Here is an 18688-nt window from a genome sequence, read left to right as displayed (position 1 = left end):
GATAAGTCGAGCGACGAGTAAGAATGAACAGGTATGATAAGGGATCAGATTCCAAAAGTAATTCTGTGGAAATGCATGGATTACAGTTTCTTCCAGTAGCAGCAACTGGAATCCATGCATTTCCACTGAATTATTTTTGGAATCTGATCCCTTATCATACCTGTTCATTCTTACTCGTCGATCGACTTATCGTGACTAAATTCAAGATGGCTGCAAACGCTAAACTTCGAGAAGATACTGTCTGTATAAATCGTCTTGTAAGTAAACTACCAGTGCTTTTTCAAAGTTCTCAATGTCTCGTTTTAAATGTCAGGGCCCTTGGAAGTCTACCAATGAAGTGTGGAGATACATTGAGCCTCGTAAATGGTGTAAAACAGTGATTTATTTGCATGGCTATGCCGATGCCGAGGCACCACCATTGACCGCCTTGTTGGTAGCATCGGCTAACTAGCGCCAGATTTCGGAGTGCAGGGGACAAGCCGAGATGGGCTATGAGACATACGTTCACACTCGGTATCATGTTTCAAAACACTTTAGGTCAAAATCACACCGGAATTCTCCTTTAAATTGTTCAATACATGATTTCATAACAGGCCAAATATAAAATAAATGTTAAATATAGCATAGATATCTAAATATTGCTGGGAATTTGAAATACTTCATCAATGGCATATATAAAGTTAAAATGATTGTGTTTTAAGGGGGAAGACATTTGAGCATTTGAGAACACATTGGATAAACTTGAAAGCTGAATCCATAGATAAGACTAGGCCTACTTGCAATTGCATTGCCCATGACCTGGCAGTTCCAAGGCAAGCCATTTGAACATTTAAAGATATCATCTGCACTGGATAAACTTTAAAGCAGAGGAAAGATTGATTAGGCTACTTGCCAATTCCTTATGTGTGCATCCATGGTAAGCCATTTTACCTTTAAAGTTATTTAAAGTTATGGCAAGCTATCTGCAATTAGAATTATGCCTAGAAGCATATGTATTTAAAAAAGAAACTACATATATAGTTCCATTTAATTTGTCTTATCAATCAAAAAAAGCAATTAATGCTTTCAACCACTGGTTTGGGCATTTTATTGTAAAAAACAAAGTACCGGTTTCGGCACCGTTTTGACAGACACCGTATTAGTATTGATTTAGCACCTGTATCGGATAAACCCCAAACGATACCAAACCCTAGTCTGGAGGCATAAAAAGAGGGGCAACATTTGATTTAAAAAGTCTGAGGAGGTGCACAGTGCTTAAAATTATTTGGCTGTGTGTGATATGTGTACTGAAATGTGTATAAAATGTTTGTACAAATGTTTCAGCTGGCTCGGGCAAGGACTTGTCGGAGCAGGCCGTGCCACTGTTCCCGCCATGGGCATTGGCAGAGGGCCCACCACTTCGTCCATGCTCCCCCCGGGCCCAGCGGCCATCTCTGCCGGCCTCAGTCCTCCCCTGACCGGCTCCCCACCCAAAGAACCCCCTATGCACCCCGAGGGCTCTCCACCAAAAGCCCCTTTACAGATGGAGGCCTCACGGTAAGTGCCCTTGACTGAAACAGGACGGTTTCTCTAGACACTGTTGTTAACAATGATTGAATTTTTTTGTCTAATTTGTTTGATGCTCTAGTGCAGGGGTCTCCAACCTTTTTCCCTCTGAGAGCTACTTTGACAAATGGACATGGCCGAGAGCTTTTATGTTAGTAGTAGCATGCCATGTACAGGTATTCACATAGCTAATCTCCACCCAAAACCGCTGAATAAGATTTGTATTTTTTTTAAAGGTTCCTTTCAACTCATTTACTTTCTCTCTTTGTAGACTGAATTTGATTTCATAGGAATCATGTTTCCCAAGTGACTGGGTTATCAAATTTATGAACGTCTTCCTCCAACCTTTTGGAGAGTTACTTAGAAACAGGTGGGAAGCTACTGGTAGCTCGCGAGCTACCAGTTGGAGACCCCTGCTCTAGTGGCTCTGTGTGTCTTTCGGCTACACTTTAACTTAAAACTTCACTGCACTCTCATACTTTGGTGACAGTATTAATTGCTACCTAATAGGGCTGCAACTAATGATTTTCATAGTTGACCAATTTGCTGATTATTTTCTCGATTAATCGATTAGTTTTTTTTTTTAGTTTTAAAACACCAACCGTTAAATCGATTATTAAAATAGTTAGCAATTAATTTAATGGTCAACAACTAATCGATTAATCAATTAATCATTGCAGCCCTACTATATAAGGTCTCCCTTGCAATGGAGCTTGAATGTTATTGCTCATTTTTGTCGCTTAGGATAAAAGTGTCAGCTAAATGAATAAATATAAATGTGGTTAAAGATCAGTCCTTTCACATGGAATTCACAGAAGGTTGTGCGTTCAATCCCAGGGGCTGCCTGTCAACATTGGAGCCCTGAGCAAGGGACTCTGTAGTTAATTCACTCGGAGTTGCTCTGGATAAGAGCATCAAATACATGACATACTATAACGTAAAATCGTGTTCTATTGTTACAGAGAGCCACTACAGAAGGCCGGTACTAAGGGTAATCCTGTTAGGGTTGGATCAAACTACATTGCTATTGGATGTAAGAATGATGCTGTGTACCAGTATCATGTAACCTTCATGTGAGTTTTGTATTTTCTTTCTCTTTGATTGTTTTTGCAATTTATCAGAAAAAGAGATGTCAGTTCTTCAAATATATTCAACTGACTGCACAATAAATCAATTTGTTTTTTAAATCGATTCAATGAACACTTATGTCTCATCGAACAGGATTTTTTCACAAAAGTGACAGCCCTATCCAGAACATTCACCTTGTTGTCTTTAAACCATTTTTCTATAGGCTTCGGCTCATTGTCTTGCTGCAGAGTAAATCTTCTCGCAATTCATAGTTCTCTTGCAGACTGAATCAGATTGTCCTCCAGAAGTTCCATATATTTTGCTGAATTCATTTCATTCCTTTATTCTCATGCATTATGTTCACCTATCAGAAGTGGCCCAACTTAAATTGAAATTTGGAATATTTAACTGAATATTGACTTTCAGAAATTATATCACAAATTAAATCACAATTGCAATATATCTATATCTGAAAAATAGCAGTTTGATATTTTCCCCAATTTGTGCAGCTCTACTGTAAAGAGAAATGTTGACCTGTATAAAAATCTGCACTATATTCTACAGCCCAAATGTTGAATCCATGGGAATGAGATTCGGAATGATGAAAGATCACCGCTCCATTACTGGAGATGTGATCGCTTTTGATGGCTCAATCCTCTATCTCCCTGTTCGCCTCAACGAGGTTGGAATTGTCTCAACATTACCTAACATGACTTGGTTTTGATGTGTTTGTCATAGAAAGCAAAAGTTATTCTTTCAAATTAGCCCACCTTACAATTTTGTTTGCCTTACAATCACCTTACAATTTCACCATCACCGGCAATAATCCAATGTTTCCACTGTAGGTGGTGCAACTAAAAAGTGAGAGGAAGACCGATGGTCAGGAAATTGACATTAAGATCCAGATGACTAAGATCATTCCCCCTAGCTCTGATCTTTGCCTCCCATTCTACAATGTTGTGCTGAGGAGGTAAGGCAGAGAATGTCTCGCAAAATCCGCAGACAGACATTCATTTGGTATAATGGACATCAGTTTTCACCCACAAAACCCCCGAGACTGCGTTTTGGAGAACACCCAACAGTGTGCTGTCTGCAGCTGGCTAATCTTTTCTTTGTTCTCCACATGAAGTTGAGTGCATTGTGCACTCTTCATTGCCTTGAGCAAAAAAAACATGCTTTCTTTTGAGTGGTCTCAGCTGTAACACAAAAGCAGGACAGACTTCAGATGATGTCTGTTTTCTATGAAGCTTAAAAAGCTCCCTTTCATAAAAGTATTTAATTATCCATGTCAAATATGATTAGCTGTATAAGCTTTGAATTTTGTGCAATTGGTGAGTTGAAGCGAAATCATGACACCATTCTCTATCTGTCTGTCTGTGTGCATGTGCGTGCATGAAGGGTAATGAAAATCTTGGGATTGAAATTGGTCGGGCGAAATCATTTTGACCCCACCTGTGCTGTTATTCTTGGAAAGCATAGGTATGTAATATTCTTTTGACCTTACATTTTACTTCAGCACAAGTGGAGCGTAAGCGGCCGCTGACCCAGGGTTGTGTTTTGTTGCAGACTTCAGGTGTGGCCTGGATATGCCACCTGCTTCAAACGCACGGACGGAGGCCTGTATCTGTCCGTGGATGTGACCCACAAAGTGCTGCGGAACGACTCTGTTCTGGATGTCATGTAAGTTCAAGCAATCAAAAATTGCTTTGGTCGGTGAATGTTTGCTTGCCCAGACAGTGACACTGAACACTGAATGAGGGGCTTGACAGCAGGAGTGTTTTACTGTGAGTTGTGCTTGGAAATAGTCTCTATTCATTGAATGGATGGAAGGCAGACTCCTCGGTAGATAGTTTGACATACAGAAACACAGTAAGGGCAGGATTTAACATCAAGTTGGTTAATGTTCTGCACTCCAAGACAGATGAGATTTTTTTTTTTGGTCTTACTGAGGGAACTTGAATGGATGGAGAAATGTTAGTTGATTTATGATAATCTAAGTGTTATGTACTAACTGGTGTTTACACTGGGTTTCCATGGATCATGGACTTTCTGGAATATCTTGGAATTTTAAAAAGACATGTAGTATCAGGGAATTTAGTTTGAAGCATGTTCAAAATTGGTACTGGTAATTGGTACTAGTATTTTCTATGTAGTATTTTTTAGTCTATGGTTAAATCACATACTTGCCATTAGGGCTGGGCGATAAAACGATAGCGATATGTATCGCAATAGACATGTAACGGATATCAATAAAAAATACGTTCAATAGAAAATTCGATAATTAAAAGCAACACACACCTCCCGCCTTACGTTGTCCATAAATAAATAGGCTAAATATAGCTTGCATTGTAGTATGTGCAACTCTACCTAGCCTACCTCAACACAGACTCTCAATGAGTCCTTGCCCCGTGCACTCTCTCTCTCTCTCAACAGGCGCATCCCTCCTCACCTCAGCATGCACATGTAATCCATTCACAATCGTGCAAGACAATTGGCTAAATTGCTATTAAATTTGGTTAGCATCATTAGCACGCTGTACGAATTTGTTCAAAACTGTTGCATTCAAATTGACTGCTAAATTCTAATAATCCCAATCGCGATGCAAATGGAAAAGTATTTTCCAAGACTCAAACTTAAACACACGTGGGGAAACTGAACAGTCTAACCAGTAGACTATGATAAACTAGCTAATTAAGCTACTTTGTTTACAATATTTCCAGGCTTCAACCAGTGCTGCTTTTCATTCAGACTTATGTGCACATTTATTTATTTGAGTGTTTTTCATGATTATGTTGCTATTTCTTTTCCCTGTTTGCTTTGATTGATAACTGTGGTGATTAAAATCAGAGGAAGGATAAGTTTAAATAAAAGTGTTTAAATTGAACTTTTTTCCCCTTCTGGTCCTTATCTGAAATAGATTTTTTTTTTTTAAAAATCAATAATTATCGATATCGACTGATATGAAATACTTATATCGTGATACAGTTTTCAGCCATATTGCCCAGCCCTACTTACCATGGTCATCAAAGGTCATAGGAGTTTCTATTTTTTAGTCTGTTAAAGTCAGGGAATTTGACATTTTACTTAGAGTGGGTAGCTAATCACATTAATCTGTAAACAAACTTCAGTCTAATGTTTTGCACTTTTTGCCTTTCAATGAGGTCTCCAGCAAATCGACAATCTTCATGGATTTTGTCCAAATGTCAAAACAAATCACAGAACTCATTGGTAAAACATTTAAAGATAACTCCATTGCTTGGGCTGTCACAATATATGGATCCTCTTGAAAAAGGCAAAATCACCCACTTCTAGGGCTGTCACAAAATCAGATTTTCACTACATGCTTATCAAGGCCAAGAGAATTAAGTAGTTATAAAAAGGCAGTGAAAAGGCAACCAGATGAACTGATGAAACATTTTTATGTCTTTGATTTCATGGAGAGATAGCCTTATCACTTACAAAAAAGCACTCAACAAGGCTAAACATAATGGTTATGCTCAGTGCCAGTATATGGTGACATCCCTACCCACTACGGGAATGGCATTGCCACAATACTGACCGCTGACTTAATCAGTGGGAGTTGAAGCAGAGACATTCTAAAGAATCTTTAAAGGCAGTATGAAAAATTACATGGGTCATTCCACGTCAGTTCAACCAGGGCCCACGCACTTAGGTCTCAAAAAATTCTGAAAAAATTACCAGGTGTACCTATGTTACCCAGGAGACACACTGTAAAATTACTCTTATGTAAGATCAATACTTTCCTAGATACAGCCAGTTTTACAGGGGGAGGGGGGTGTCGATTTTGTCCAGCCTCTTTTTTTTGTCAAAGTTCACAAGCCCACAGCGCAAGAAATAAACCATGTAGGAGGCTCAAATTTTGCATGCTGGTACATAAATAGGAATAGTATGTAGCAAAATCATCACGTTTGGTCTGGATAATCCTGCATGGTCATAGCTGTCCCTCAAAGTTTATACAAATTTTATTGGAGTTTTTTTCAGAATTTTTTGAGACCTAAGTGCGTGGGCCCTGGTTGAACTGACGTGGAATGACCCACATGTACACTGCCTTACAAAATTTGGCAAAACAAAGGTATCATAGAAGAAAGAATCACATGTAGAAATTTGATTCGGACATGCCTTGATGCCTTGCTGCCACTGAATGTCATCATAAGCCCTATTCGAACAGGATTAGTTTTATGTGGGGACATGGGGTAAAATAATTTTACCACAGTACGTCTAATATAAATGGACAATCCGCACGGAATTAAGAAACCTCTGTATTTAATCAGAAGTGGAAGGAGTAACTCGATTTACGCACTGCTGTCATCTCCCTGTCACCATGTGCGTGCTACTTTGCTTCCTGATATTGCATTCATACATGCAACATGGCCTGAGTAATGTTTACTCATTAGTTCAGTGTGAATTTCAAGTTTATTATTCACCCTCCTTGTCGATTACATTGTCGCGTCATATCCTGGGATTTGCTCAAAAGCATCTGCTTGAGACATGAATGGTAACATTTTACACTCTGTAAAGCGCCATGAGACATGTGCAATGTTTTGGTGCTCTATAACTGATATTAAATTGAAATTGAAATTAATAATTTTTCCCTTTTTTCTTTCCAGGCATGCCATTCACCAGCAGAGCCGAGAGAGTTTCCAGGAGGTGTGCACCAAAGAGCTCATCGGCAGCATCGTCATCACTCGCTACAACAACCGCACCTATCGCATTGATGACATTGAGTGGTCGAAGTCCCCAAGAGACACCTTTACCCTGGAGGATGGAACCCAGACCACTTTCTTGGACTACTACAGGTGAACCTGCTGTAGTGCGACTAGCATGTGGCCGTTTCACCCTTATTTTACTCTACTCTCAAAAGTAATTACCCATTTGTTGCTTTGATTTTTTTCATGTAGCAAAAACTATGGCATTACCATCAAAGAACAAGATCAGCCTCTCCTCATGCATCGTCCAAAAGAAAGAGCAAAGCCGCGGGGAAAGGTCATGTATTTTCAAAACTGCACTCTGCATGATTCAGTTCACTTACGTTGTTTATGCAAGATTGCATTAGCTTTGTAAACAAATGGTTCTTGGATAGGCTGTGTCTGACCATGTGAGGCCCTGATGGTCAGCTCTGCCCCGAAGGCTCATGTGTCCAGCAGGGGCTAACCCACCATCTGACTCGAGTAATTAGCTCAGTTTTTGAATCACACAGATTTAACTGATTTGTTCAATCATGCAACGCTGTTTTTAGTTTGCTCAGACACAGGACATATTGCCTATTTTGGAAACCATTTGGGAAGAGTTGAAAGGTTATTCTCTTGTCTGTCAATACAGTGTCACCCTGTGGCTGGAAATGGTACTGTAGGATAAGCCTCGGTATCACTTCACTCAGTATCACTTTCAGGGTGTTTATTAGCTGAGTAATGCAGTTCATTGTTAGCCTGGAAAATCCAGACCCTGATAATCTAGAAAGATTAAGGAGAACAAGAACAATGTAATGGCCCAACTCGAGGGGCGGCAACAAGCATGCATTTAAAAATCTCACTGCACGCAATTGGACATGTTTACTCTGAATGATTTCGGACTTCGACGCAATCGGATAACACTACGACCAATGTGTACTGTCCTCCAACGTTGCAGCAATGTCTTCATCAGTTTAGCTGGTTCCCCGGAATGTTGGGGGTAAAAGTAACGTGCATCATTGCTCTTTACCAGAGTGTCTCGCAGAGTCAATTCCATTGTGCTCTCGTGAGAACTCTGGATATCCAGGGTAGTTCATTGTGAGAGTTGTCATTTATCTTTGAGGTTCTACCTCAGATTGTCAACATTTGGCTGTGAATGTGTTTCTTCTAGGTTATAACAGGAGAGATTCTTCTGCTGCCTGAGTTGGCCTTCATGACTGGGATTCCAGACAAGATGAGGAAGGATTTCCATGTCATGAAGGTGATTACTGCTGTCCAGCATTATTAAATGTTACCAGTGGAGCAGTATCAGTTCGAACATTGTCTCTCCCCTTGTCTCTCTAATTTTTGCTGCTCACTCTCTTAGCCCTCAGTTTTCATTGTTTGTTCTTCTTCATGGAACTCTTACTTCTTTCCATGGATGACATGTTAACGTATTGTGGTGTTGCTCTCTCGGACAGGACCTCACACAGCACATTAATGTGGGTGGCGAGCAGCACACCCAGTCCCTTAAGCAGCTGCTCATCAAGATGAACACCATTCCAGAAGCCCAGACCGAGCTGGGTCGCTGGGGGCTTGAGATAACCACGGACATCCTCATGGTGAGACAACGCACATCTAGTGTCTTGTTTTCTACCTCAGGTTCTTTTGTCATGGAAAAGTACTTGTCAGGTGTTTGGTCTAAAGTGTTTAATGTGCTTATTCACAATCAAGAAAAGGGTTAATATCAAATGATTATATCCCAGGAAATATGTGATTTTGTGAGTAAGAACTGATCATTTTCTTCACTGAAGTGTCAGGCTTTGAGAAATGTCCCATTGTGGCCATTGGTGAAGTATTGACTAAAGCTCTACAGTGCAATGCAACAGCTGGAACGCAGTTATTTGGGGGAAAGGTCAAAACACACTTAATTTACAATGACCTCCATGTGTCTTTTAGACTCAAGCGAGGACTCTGCCTCAAGAGACCATCTGCCTTCAAAGGGCCTCCTTCCAGCCAGCCCCTGATGCCAGCTGGTCCAGAGAGGTGACCAGAGAAGCCTCTATCAGCTGTGTAAGTATAAGTTCACATACATGGCCTTTGTTTGTTGACTGAGTTCTGAGTGATATATTTGCTCCTTCAACAAAGTGTTAAACTATCATTGACCCATGGATGTAAGGATGACCTACACGATTTTTCCTTGGCAAGTCTGGAAATGGGTATAAAATATCCCCAAAAATGGTTAACCAGTGGAAAAGTAATTTTTACTTTACATTGACAACAAATTGAGAGGACCAGTTGCTAGAGTTTTGAGAATTAAATGTTGTTCCATTCCTGCCCGATATAGGATTTCAGTTGCTCAACAGTATGGGGTATTCTTAATGATGTTTGTCATTCCATGACCTAATTTGACAGGTCTGGACTGCAGACAGGCCATTTTAGCACCTAAACATGCAGAATTCATTTGGGCATTGTTTTCCTGAAATATTCAAGGTCTATCCATTGCCTGGATGGCAGTATATGTTGCTCAAAACCTGTATGCATCATTCAGAATTGATTGTGCCGATGCCCATGCTTTTATTTTTTTTTAAATATATTTTAAATGTAACACCACTTCATCCATAGTGAAACGTTGTTTCGTCTCACTATATACAGTGTATATGGTTGAAATGACAATAAAACCCACTTGAATTGACTTGACTAATGTACCTCCACACAGTCATAGATGTTGGGTTTCGAACTGAGCGCTAAAACAAGTTGGATAGGTCCTTTCCTCTTTAGCCCAGATGAGTCCATGATTTCCAAAAAGAATTGCACATTTTGATTGGTCTAACCACAGGACCTTCTTTCACTTTACCTCAGTCCATTTTAAACGAGCTCAGGCCTCGGGGTGTTTTTGTATCACGTCAAAATACAATTTTGGCTGTTGCATGATAAAATCTACAGCATTTCTGAATTGAGTATCAAACTGTGCTCATAGACAATGGTTATCAGAAGTTTTCCTGAGCCCATACAATGATTTTCTTTACAGAAACAGGTCTGGTTTTAATGCAGTGCCATCTGAGGTCCACAGGACCATGGCCATCAATATTGTTTTTCAGCTCTATCCCTTGTTTGCAAATGTTTATCTGGATTCTCTGAATATTTAAATGATATTATGTACTGTAGATGATTAACTCACCAAATACTTTATAACTTCATGTAAAGAAGCATTAAAATTACTGTTTCATCATTTGTCCATACAGGTTTACACAGAGTGATGAATACCCCTACATCTTTACTTCTAAGAGACTGTCTTTCTGGGATGCTCTTTTTCATACCCAATCATGTTGCCAGTTACCCTAATTAGTTCCTCCTTTTGTTTTCTTTATCATTACACAACTTGTCCAGCATTTTGTTGTCCCTGTCCTAACTTTTTTTGTAATGTGTTGCTGGTATCAAATTCAAATGAACATATATTTTCCATGAAATAGTAAAATTTGTCATTTTCAATATTTGAACTAAATATGCGTTTACAACTAGCCTGGCGGGCCATCCTATATCATTGAAATGTATAGTCTGGAATCAAACCATTCACCTCGCTTAATCCAAGGGGCGGGCAGAGAATTGTCTTTCAAACTGCCTAGGCATGCAATAGGCCAGCGCTACGACCATATCCGTATCCGGTCGGCAAAACGTCAAATACATCCTTCTTCAAAAGGAATGACTTAAGTGCATTGTGTTGCTCAACTTTCAAAGAAAAGCACAAGTCCAACTCCTCCAAAGTTGACGCCAACGCCGATTCAAACAACCGCTCTTCGTTCGCCATAGCCACCTTCCTTGTTGTTCACCGTCGCAGGACTGTCGTTATCCTGTTAAGCCCGCCTTAAGACTCTCTAACAAAATAGAGCGCTGTGATTGGATAACATCCACGGTGTTAGCCAATAGAAATTCCTATGGTTTGCTACTAGACGTACAGGCTGAGCAAATTAATTTGCCGCCGCTAGGGTGCGTCTAGATTTCTAGGCTACAAAAATCCCAGTTAATTCCCAAAACTTCCTAGGTATGCAACTTGGAATATTCCCAAAATTCCCCAGTTTAACTTCCCATGGAAATTTAACGGAAATGTTCCGCCCCTTTGCAACCCTACTAATGAATAGAACAACATGGAAACCCAAGCAAAATTATTTAGACCAGGGGTCTCAAACTCCCGGACCGTGGGCGAATTCCGGCCCGCGACCTAATGTCAATATAATAATGTAATTCGGCCCTTGAGGGTATTTTTAATTGCGACAAACAACAACACTGATTAAAATAGACAGTAGATCCAAGTACGGTGACATCCCATTTGTACTCTGCTCCACTAGTTGCTAGACATCCAGAGCTTCGATTAAAGCTCAAATTCGCTGCACAAAGTTTTCAGGAAATACTTGTAGGCCTATTACACGCGAGAAACACAAAGACGTGCATTTGTTTGTAATGGCGCGGCAGCGATGCAGGCCATAATTTTGCACAAACTGAAGCAGAAATTGGCCGACACCAAATGTTGAAAAAACATTCACGTGTTATGAAGTCTCGGGTAGGCTATGTTATTCACCTATTCTGATTCTGAAGGAGAATATCTGCCTTTTGGAGATTATGATCGATCGTCTATTGACAGTGATCGTCACGGTGTGTCTGTGAATGGAGGTGCATCTTTGCCTGTATACGACGGTGTCAACTAAGCATACCATGCTTATTTCGACCCTCTGCCCAACATAGCTGGAGGTGGCAGTGGCAATCGTGATGATCGTGTCCGTAATGGACGTGGTACAGACAGCAGGGGTGGTACAAATAGGGCTCTGAAGAACTACAGTCACCCACGATAGGAACAGATTTGACCAGGCTACTTTATTGTAGGCCTATAATAATGGTTTGTTGTTATAGGCTAGTAATAGTTTACTATTGTTGGTTTACATCTTAGGCCTACTGTTTTCCTGTTAGCTAATTTGTTATGTGGTTAATATGACAAAAAAGAAAGTAAACCTGCTCAAATATGTTCAACATCCAGTATTTACTGAAAGGTGCATAATTTGAAGTGCTAGCCATCCAGTGGCAAATTAGATGGGTACATTTAATCATCTTAATCTGAGCTTCCCTGACTATCAGGTCCCTCTGAATTGCTGGGCCATCTTCTACCCGCGGCGGGCTGCTGATCAGGTCGAGGAGCTAGTGAGCACCTTTGGGAAGGTGGCGGCGCCTATGGGCCTCAGGCTGAACCGACCCACGCGCGTGGAGCTCAGGGACGACCGCACCGAGACCTACATCAAAAGCATCCACTCCCAGCTTACCAGTGATGTGAGTCCAGAGCACTATCTGTATTGGCTTGAAACTCACCCAGAACTCAAACTCGGGAGAGTGTGACTTTTTTTACCCTACACACTAATTTTATGATCACATTTTATCTTTAGCCTAATTTACAGTTGGTGATTTGCATTATAACGGGCAACAAAGATGACCTCTACAATGCCATCAAGAAACTGTGCTGTGTCCAGAGCCCAGTACCTTCACAGGTGCGGTAGTTATATGGAAACGTAATTTTTTTCTGGGGATGTTGCACCAGTCACTGAAATTATATTCATTTACTCTCTGTGGTCTTTCATTGATCCACTAAATTGAATTTAGGATTTATAATGTAGCCACTAACCATGTCGATAGAAGTTAACTATAATATTGAAATTCAGTAGATGAATAGTTATTGTTGCTGATATTGAGATCACAGCAACACAAACTTAGTTGTGTAGATTTATTGAATTAAACCTTCTGAACTCAGTAGGGTGCTTTACCCTGGGACCTTATCAGTGTTACCACGCTGCTGAAATAGACTGAAAGGCAGCATCTTTTCTGACCCCTTTGAAAGTGCATGTGTATTGACATTGTTTGGCACTTCAAATAGACTTGTCCTCTAGGAATGAAAAAGACAAGAAAACATCACTAGACTCTTTATTCAGTAGCTCAGCTCATCCCCAGATTATAATCTAAGAGAAAATTGAGATATGGAAGCACAAGACAGGTTATTAATATTAATATGACACAAACCTGCAGTAATGTATTCTGTAAGAAACCATGTATTCTTACATTTTCAGAATGATTTATTCCTTGCAAATGCACACTTTGATACAGTTTGCTCCCATAAATTCAGTTTTAACATTCCTTGTATGTGATACACTTAATGCCATCTAATATAACTGAAGTGACAATAGTAACTGCATACTGTTCCTGTATTTGTAATAGGCCATCAATGCACGGACCATCTCCCAGCCTCAAAAGCTGAGGAGTGTCGCTCAGAAAATCCTGCTTCAGATGAACTGTAAACTAGGAGGAGAGCTTTGGTCAGTGAATATCCCATTGGTAAGCATGTTATTCTTTAACAAACTCTTAAAAACGAATTGAAACAAACAGAAACAAACCAACAACAACAGAAAAAATAACAAAACAAACTTCATCCACAGAATAATCTGCGTGATGCTGTCCCCCCATATTATCCAAAAATGATTTAAAAAGCACTGCTATTTGTTTGTGCCGTAAAAATTATCCTGCTTTTAAGGGTTTTAAGTGATTTAACTTTACATTTTCTGGCCAGTGATGTCACTCAGCCTCCCATACTTGTCCAAATTTCCCCCAAATAGTCTTAATTGTTTGTGCTATGTTGTGCTGATTTGTGCCGTTAAAAGATAAAAGAAAACATATGTGCTACTGTTTTCTAAGTTGTTATGCTTTATTTATTACGTGCGTGATCACCAGCCCCCCATCAATGTCCAAAACTCCCCAAAATGGTCAATTGTTTGAACGTACAAGTTGACATACAAAGATGGCTGCGCCCGTAATTGATGAAGTTGATATGTATTTTATTTGTATTTGTACTACCTTGGTCGATTTAATGTCAATTTTAAATGCTCTTAAAAACTTGATTATATTGCTGCTTAAATCCGGTCATCAATTTATACATTGCCCGGTCTTGCTGTGCGTGCAATACAATGTAAAGTTTTGTTTTCGAGCTGGTTTGCTAAAGAGGCAAGGGTAGTTAACAATAACAATAGCTATTGCCCCCCTCGTGGCTCGAGAAAAAACGCACAGCACTTGTTGAAATTAAAATTGAAAGTATGATGAAGTTGGAATATGAATGCAAGTGTAAATCATCCCGTAGCTTGCTTAGAAGCGCCACAAGCTTGCTCTCGTGTTTTAGGCAAGCGCCCAGCACTACCGAGACAGCTGCTGCCCTGGTGGCGTCCATGTTCTTTCCCACAAAGACAAACTGGAACGTATTGGAACCGGGTTTCGGTGCCCAACCCTATGAGTGATGTCACTGGCCAGAAAATGTCAAGTTTAATTACTTAAGTTAAAACCCTTAACAGCATGAAGGATGATTTGTACGTCACACACACAAATGTAGCACAAATGAATAGCAGTGTTTTAATCATTTTTAGATGACATGGGGGGGGGGCTCAGCTTCACACAAGTCACAAATAAGAGAAGATGACAAAATTGAGCACCAATATAGATTTGAGATTTAGATACATTTACATAAATGAACATAACTGCACCGAAGGTTTTTTTTAAGTATCAGCATATAAACATGTTTTTGATTCTACCATTATTATTACACACTCGTTTTCTAGAAACAACTGATGGTTATAGGGGTCGATGTTCATCATGACACCAGCAAGAAGTGCCGCTCTGTCATGGGATTTGTAGCAAGTCTGAACAGGTATGAAAACATTTTTTTTCTTATGGACCTGTTGGTCAGTCTCGTGGCAAAATAATCTTTTCTTCTATCTGGCTCTGGACGATCTCTTTCCAGCACGCTGACCAGATGGTATTCCAGGGTGTTTTTCCAAATGCCTAATGAGGAGATCATCGTTGGGTTCAGGGCATGCCTGCTGGGAGCCCTGCAAAAATATCATGAGGCGAGTGTTTACATTCAACAAGGGCTACCACAGTAATCCCTTTGATCTGTAATCATTTAACATTGAATGCCTTCTTTCTCCTTGTTGGGGGGTTAATTAAATGCCTTCTTTCTCCTTGTTGGGGGGTGGGGTTTTGAAATTCTCTTGTGTTACTAATGTCCTGTTTTTTTCCCCTTCTTCTCAACAGCTGAACCGCAGCTTCCCAGAAAAGATTGTGATCTATCGGGATGGTGTCTCTGAGGGTCAGCTCAAAACGGTTGAGCACTATGAAATCCCACAGATTCTCAAGTGCTTTGAGACGTACCAAAACTATGAGCCCAAGCTGGTCTTCATCGTGGTCCAGAAGCGGGTCAGCACCACCATGTACTCATTCTCAGGGGACCGGATTGGGGCACCTCCCCCTGGTACAGTCCTGGATCACACAGTCACCAGCAGAGACTTGTGAGTCTTTTTGACCTGATGACATGGTATTGCAGAAAAATATCTATTCATCTATTCAAGTATTGGCACCCCTTGAAATGTTGGTTTTTAAGCAAATACACTTTTGGAGGGGTTTTTTTTGTTGAGAAAACAAACAAACCAGGACCATTTCAATAGCTCAACACAACTGAAACAACAATTGGTTTCCCCAAATTCAACACAAAATATCACCTAAATGCTGCGGGAAGTGAATATTGTCAAACTGACACGGTCAAAAGTCTTTGCACCCTTTTCATTGTTAAAATCAAGTGCTTAGGTTATGGGTAGTCAGACGTCAGCTGTGGTAGCATTCCTGAGAAATATCAGTCCATTTCTAAAGAACAATAGACTCAAGTTTACTCACTTTACATTTCTATTGGTTTCTATGGACAGTGTGATGTTTTCTCAAGGATTTCAAAATATTTAAATAAATCGATAACAAATATGTGACCCTGCAAGGCGAAACAAGTTGTTTTGCGCGCAGTGCTATTTTGAGATCCACGATAAACAAACGTACAGGTTAAAATGTCGAATTTCACGTTTTCGCATAATTCGACAGTATACAGTCTACACTTTCATATTGTGAACAAATTTCACGGATAAAAATACATTTTGACTGTTAAACCTTTACTTTATTTAGGTGAAGATTCAACACATTAGCAGTGATTCCCTTTGTCCACGCCGCTATAAGGTTTTTTACGGTAGGGTACGGTAGAGCTTATTTACTCATTAGGCTACTCATTACTCTTTACTCAATGTGTCAGCTCTATATCGTTCTTGGCAGATGTAACCGAATATGAATGTGAAAGACTTGCCTTTCAGGGCACGAACGGTCAAAAGCACAAACTTTTAGAAATATCCTGGCGTCATTTTAGGGACCAGGAGAAGTTTTCCATTGAAGTAGGCTAGCGCATTTTAAGAGTAGGCTAGGCTATACACAATCTGTGTACACAGAACTTCCTCTCCCCTTACTTCCCCCGAAATACATTAATTATATTCTATAGTTACACCTTATGACCGTCACAAATATTAACTAGGGGGCAGAAAAAGACTCATTGCACGGTTGAAACTGTGGTTGAAACTGCATAGTCAGTCATCCGCTTCAAAGTCAGTGCCCTCACACTATCGCACGTGACAATTTACTTAAAAAGGTGATTTTCTCCTCTTCTGGCGTATCGTGACAGGAGAACCATGCCAACTTTGGATGCGGTTATCTTAGCGATACTTTTTGCAATACCCTCGATATACATATCGTTGGAAAGAGTACAATAACTTAAATTTGTAAATTTTACCAAAACGACTGGTTTCGCCTTGCAGGGTCACATATAACAATAAAAAGTGTGCTTTTGTCAGTGTAAAAGACACTTTTTGTCAGTGACTGCACATGAGTGCTGGTTTTGAATCACATTTGCACCATTAATAAAGCCAACAGCCATTTAGAACACTTTATCGACTGTTAGTCCATGAGCCACAGGCCCAAAAAGGGGCGTGTCACTACCACTTGGGGGGGCAAATTCTCACTATATTTTTCTGAAAGCTACATATCTCTGGAGTATAAAATGGTATGATAGCAAGTTGGATCTTGTAGCTTTGTGGCTGTACAGGCCTTCAAAGTTGACCTGATTTGAAAAAAGGAAATTCCGCCTATTGGCTTTTTTTTGTTAAACCACTCATAAGAGCCCAGAAAATAATCCAAACCTCATTATTACTGATGCATATGTGGTGTTTGATGTTGGCATACATATTTTGAATCATTATGTGATTTTGCCCTTCATTTTGATTGATAAAATTCAAGATTTATGTGTAATGAGCAAATCTACGTTTTCAGAGACACAACGTGTTGCAGCACTAATTGAAATGCCCACTACCTCATTAATCAATGTATTTATACCTTCCTACCTCCCAGCAGAGACTTGAAATACAAATGATTACATAGGTCTGCATTGCTTTGCTATTTACTATTTGTAAATGTACTATTCGGAAACACCCCAAAATTCAGTAAATTAGTATTTTATTGAAACTACCCATAAGAGATATTCCAAGAGATCAAAACATCATGATTACCAATCACATATTACCTTTACATTCAAGGAATACCATATGAAAATTTTTCACATCACCACATGTACCCAGCTTAACATAAATATTATAATTTTTTAATGTCCAGGGCACATGAAATACATACAGTAATTTCCTGTGTATTAACCGTATTGTGTATAAGCCACAGGACAGTGTTTTATGCAAGTTAAAAGAAACAAAACCATATACCATATTAACTGCCCCCGTGTATTAACCTCATAGCTGAAGACATTTTGCAAAATCAATGTATAAGCTGCAGCTAATAGTTGGGAAATTATGGTAAATGCATCACAGGTGCTAAAATGATCTACATTATACATTTCAGTTGTACTTTTGACTAGTAAGAATGTGGGAATGAGATGTAGATGAACTGGTTGGTGAAAATATTCATACTTTACACATTGTTATCATTATGTACAATTATTATTATTATTATTATTAATATTATTATTATCATACTTAAAATTGTCTTTCATCTGATGTTAAAATCATTTCCATTGAAAATAAATAATAACTATTTTCCAAGACTTGATCTACAAGTACATACATTTACAACAGTTATAAAAATTCTACACAGTTAGATCTGATAAGACAGAAACTGAAATTGGATCAATCCATTTTCAGAGGAACATGAGTTCATTTGCATATCTACAGCAGTCAAAGCAACACAAGAGGTTAGGGATGATCTGATTCAGGCTCATACTACAGGCAAAGATCATGACATAGAGGCTGGAGTCAGATACACCTAAGCACAAATTCCATGATACATTGACAAAGCAAAATTTAAAGACATTTACGAGCATGAGAAGAAAACACAGGCACATGGCAAGACCATCATGTTAAAGACCGGACATGAGAGAAGTTTTTTCTCACCCTCTTGGACCTTAACCATGGTCATTGGCGACACCTGAGGGGACCCCAAGGAAAACCTCTAAAGCAGCACTT

General features: G+C 39.6%; 1 protein-coding gene across 1 annotated transcript in view; it reads left to right on the top strand.

Moving 5' to 3' along the window:
• Window positions 1-18688, top strand: part of piwil2 (piwi-like RNA-mediated gene silencing 2) — a 29449-nt gene that overhangs the window by 2914 nt on the left and 7847 nt on the right. Inside the window, exons 4-20 of the mRNA XM_076271340.1 lie at window positions 1324-1536; window positions 2508-2618; window positions 3178-3295; window positions 3459-3583; window positions 4012-4092; window positions 4180-4293; window positions 7242-7430; window positions 7533-7617; window positions 8473-8562; window positions 8762-8902; window positions 9240-9353; window positions 12408-12596; window positions 12710-12811; window positions 13533-13649; window positions 14918-15006; window positions 15100-15205; window positions 15393-15646. Of these exons, the coding sequence (XP_076127455.1) occupies window positions 1324-1536; window positions 2508-2618; window positions 3178-3295; window positions 3459-3583; window positions 4012-4092; window positions 4180-4293; window positions 7242-7430; window positions 7533-7617; window positions 8473-8562; window positions 8762-8902; window positions 9240-9353; window positions 12408-12596; window positions 12710-12811; window positions 13533-13649; window positions 14918-15006; window positions 15100-15205; window positions 15393-15646 (2238 nt within the window). The remainder of the gene's footprint in view (window positions 1-1323; window positions 1537-2507; window positions 2619-3177; window positions 3296-3458; window positions 3584-4011; window positions 4093-4179; window positions 4294-7241; window positions 7431-7532; window positions 7618-8472; window positions 8563-8761; window positions 8903-9239; window positions 9354-12407; window positions 12597-12709; window positions 12812-13532; window positions 13650-14917; window positions 15007-15099; window positions 15206-15392; window positions 15647-18688) is intronic.

The sequence above is a fragment of the Alosa pseudoharengus genome, unplaced genomic scaffold (assembly GCF_046254945.1).
Source record: "Alosa pseudoharengus isolate Yale_2024_CS ecotype anadromous, Long Island Sound unplaced genomic scaffold, YU_APseudo_1.1 YU_APseudo_1.1_scf_6, whole genome shotgun sequence".
NCBI lineage: Eukaryota > Metazoa > Chordata > Actinopteri > Clupeiformes > Clupeidae > Alosa > Alosa pseudoharengus.
The sequence above is the reverse complement of the archived record's forward strand: the minus strand, read 5'-3'. Positions and strand labels throughout refer to the sequence as shown.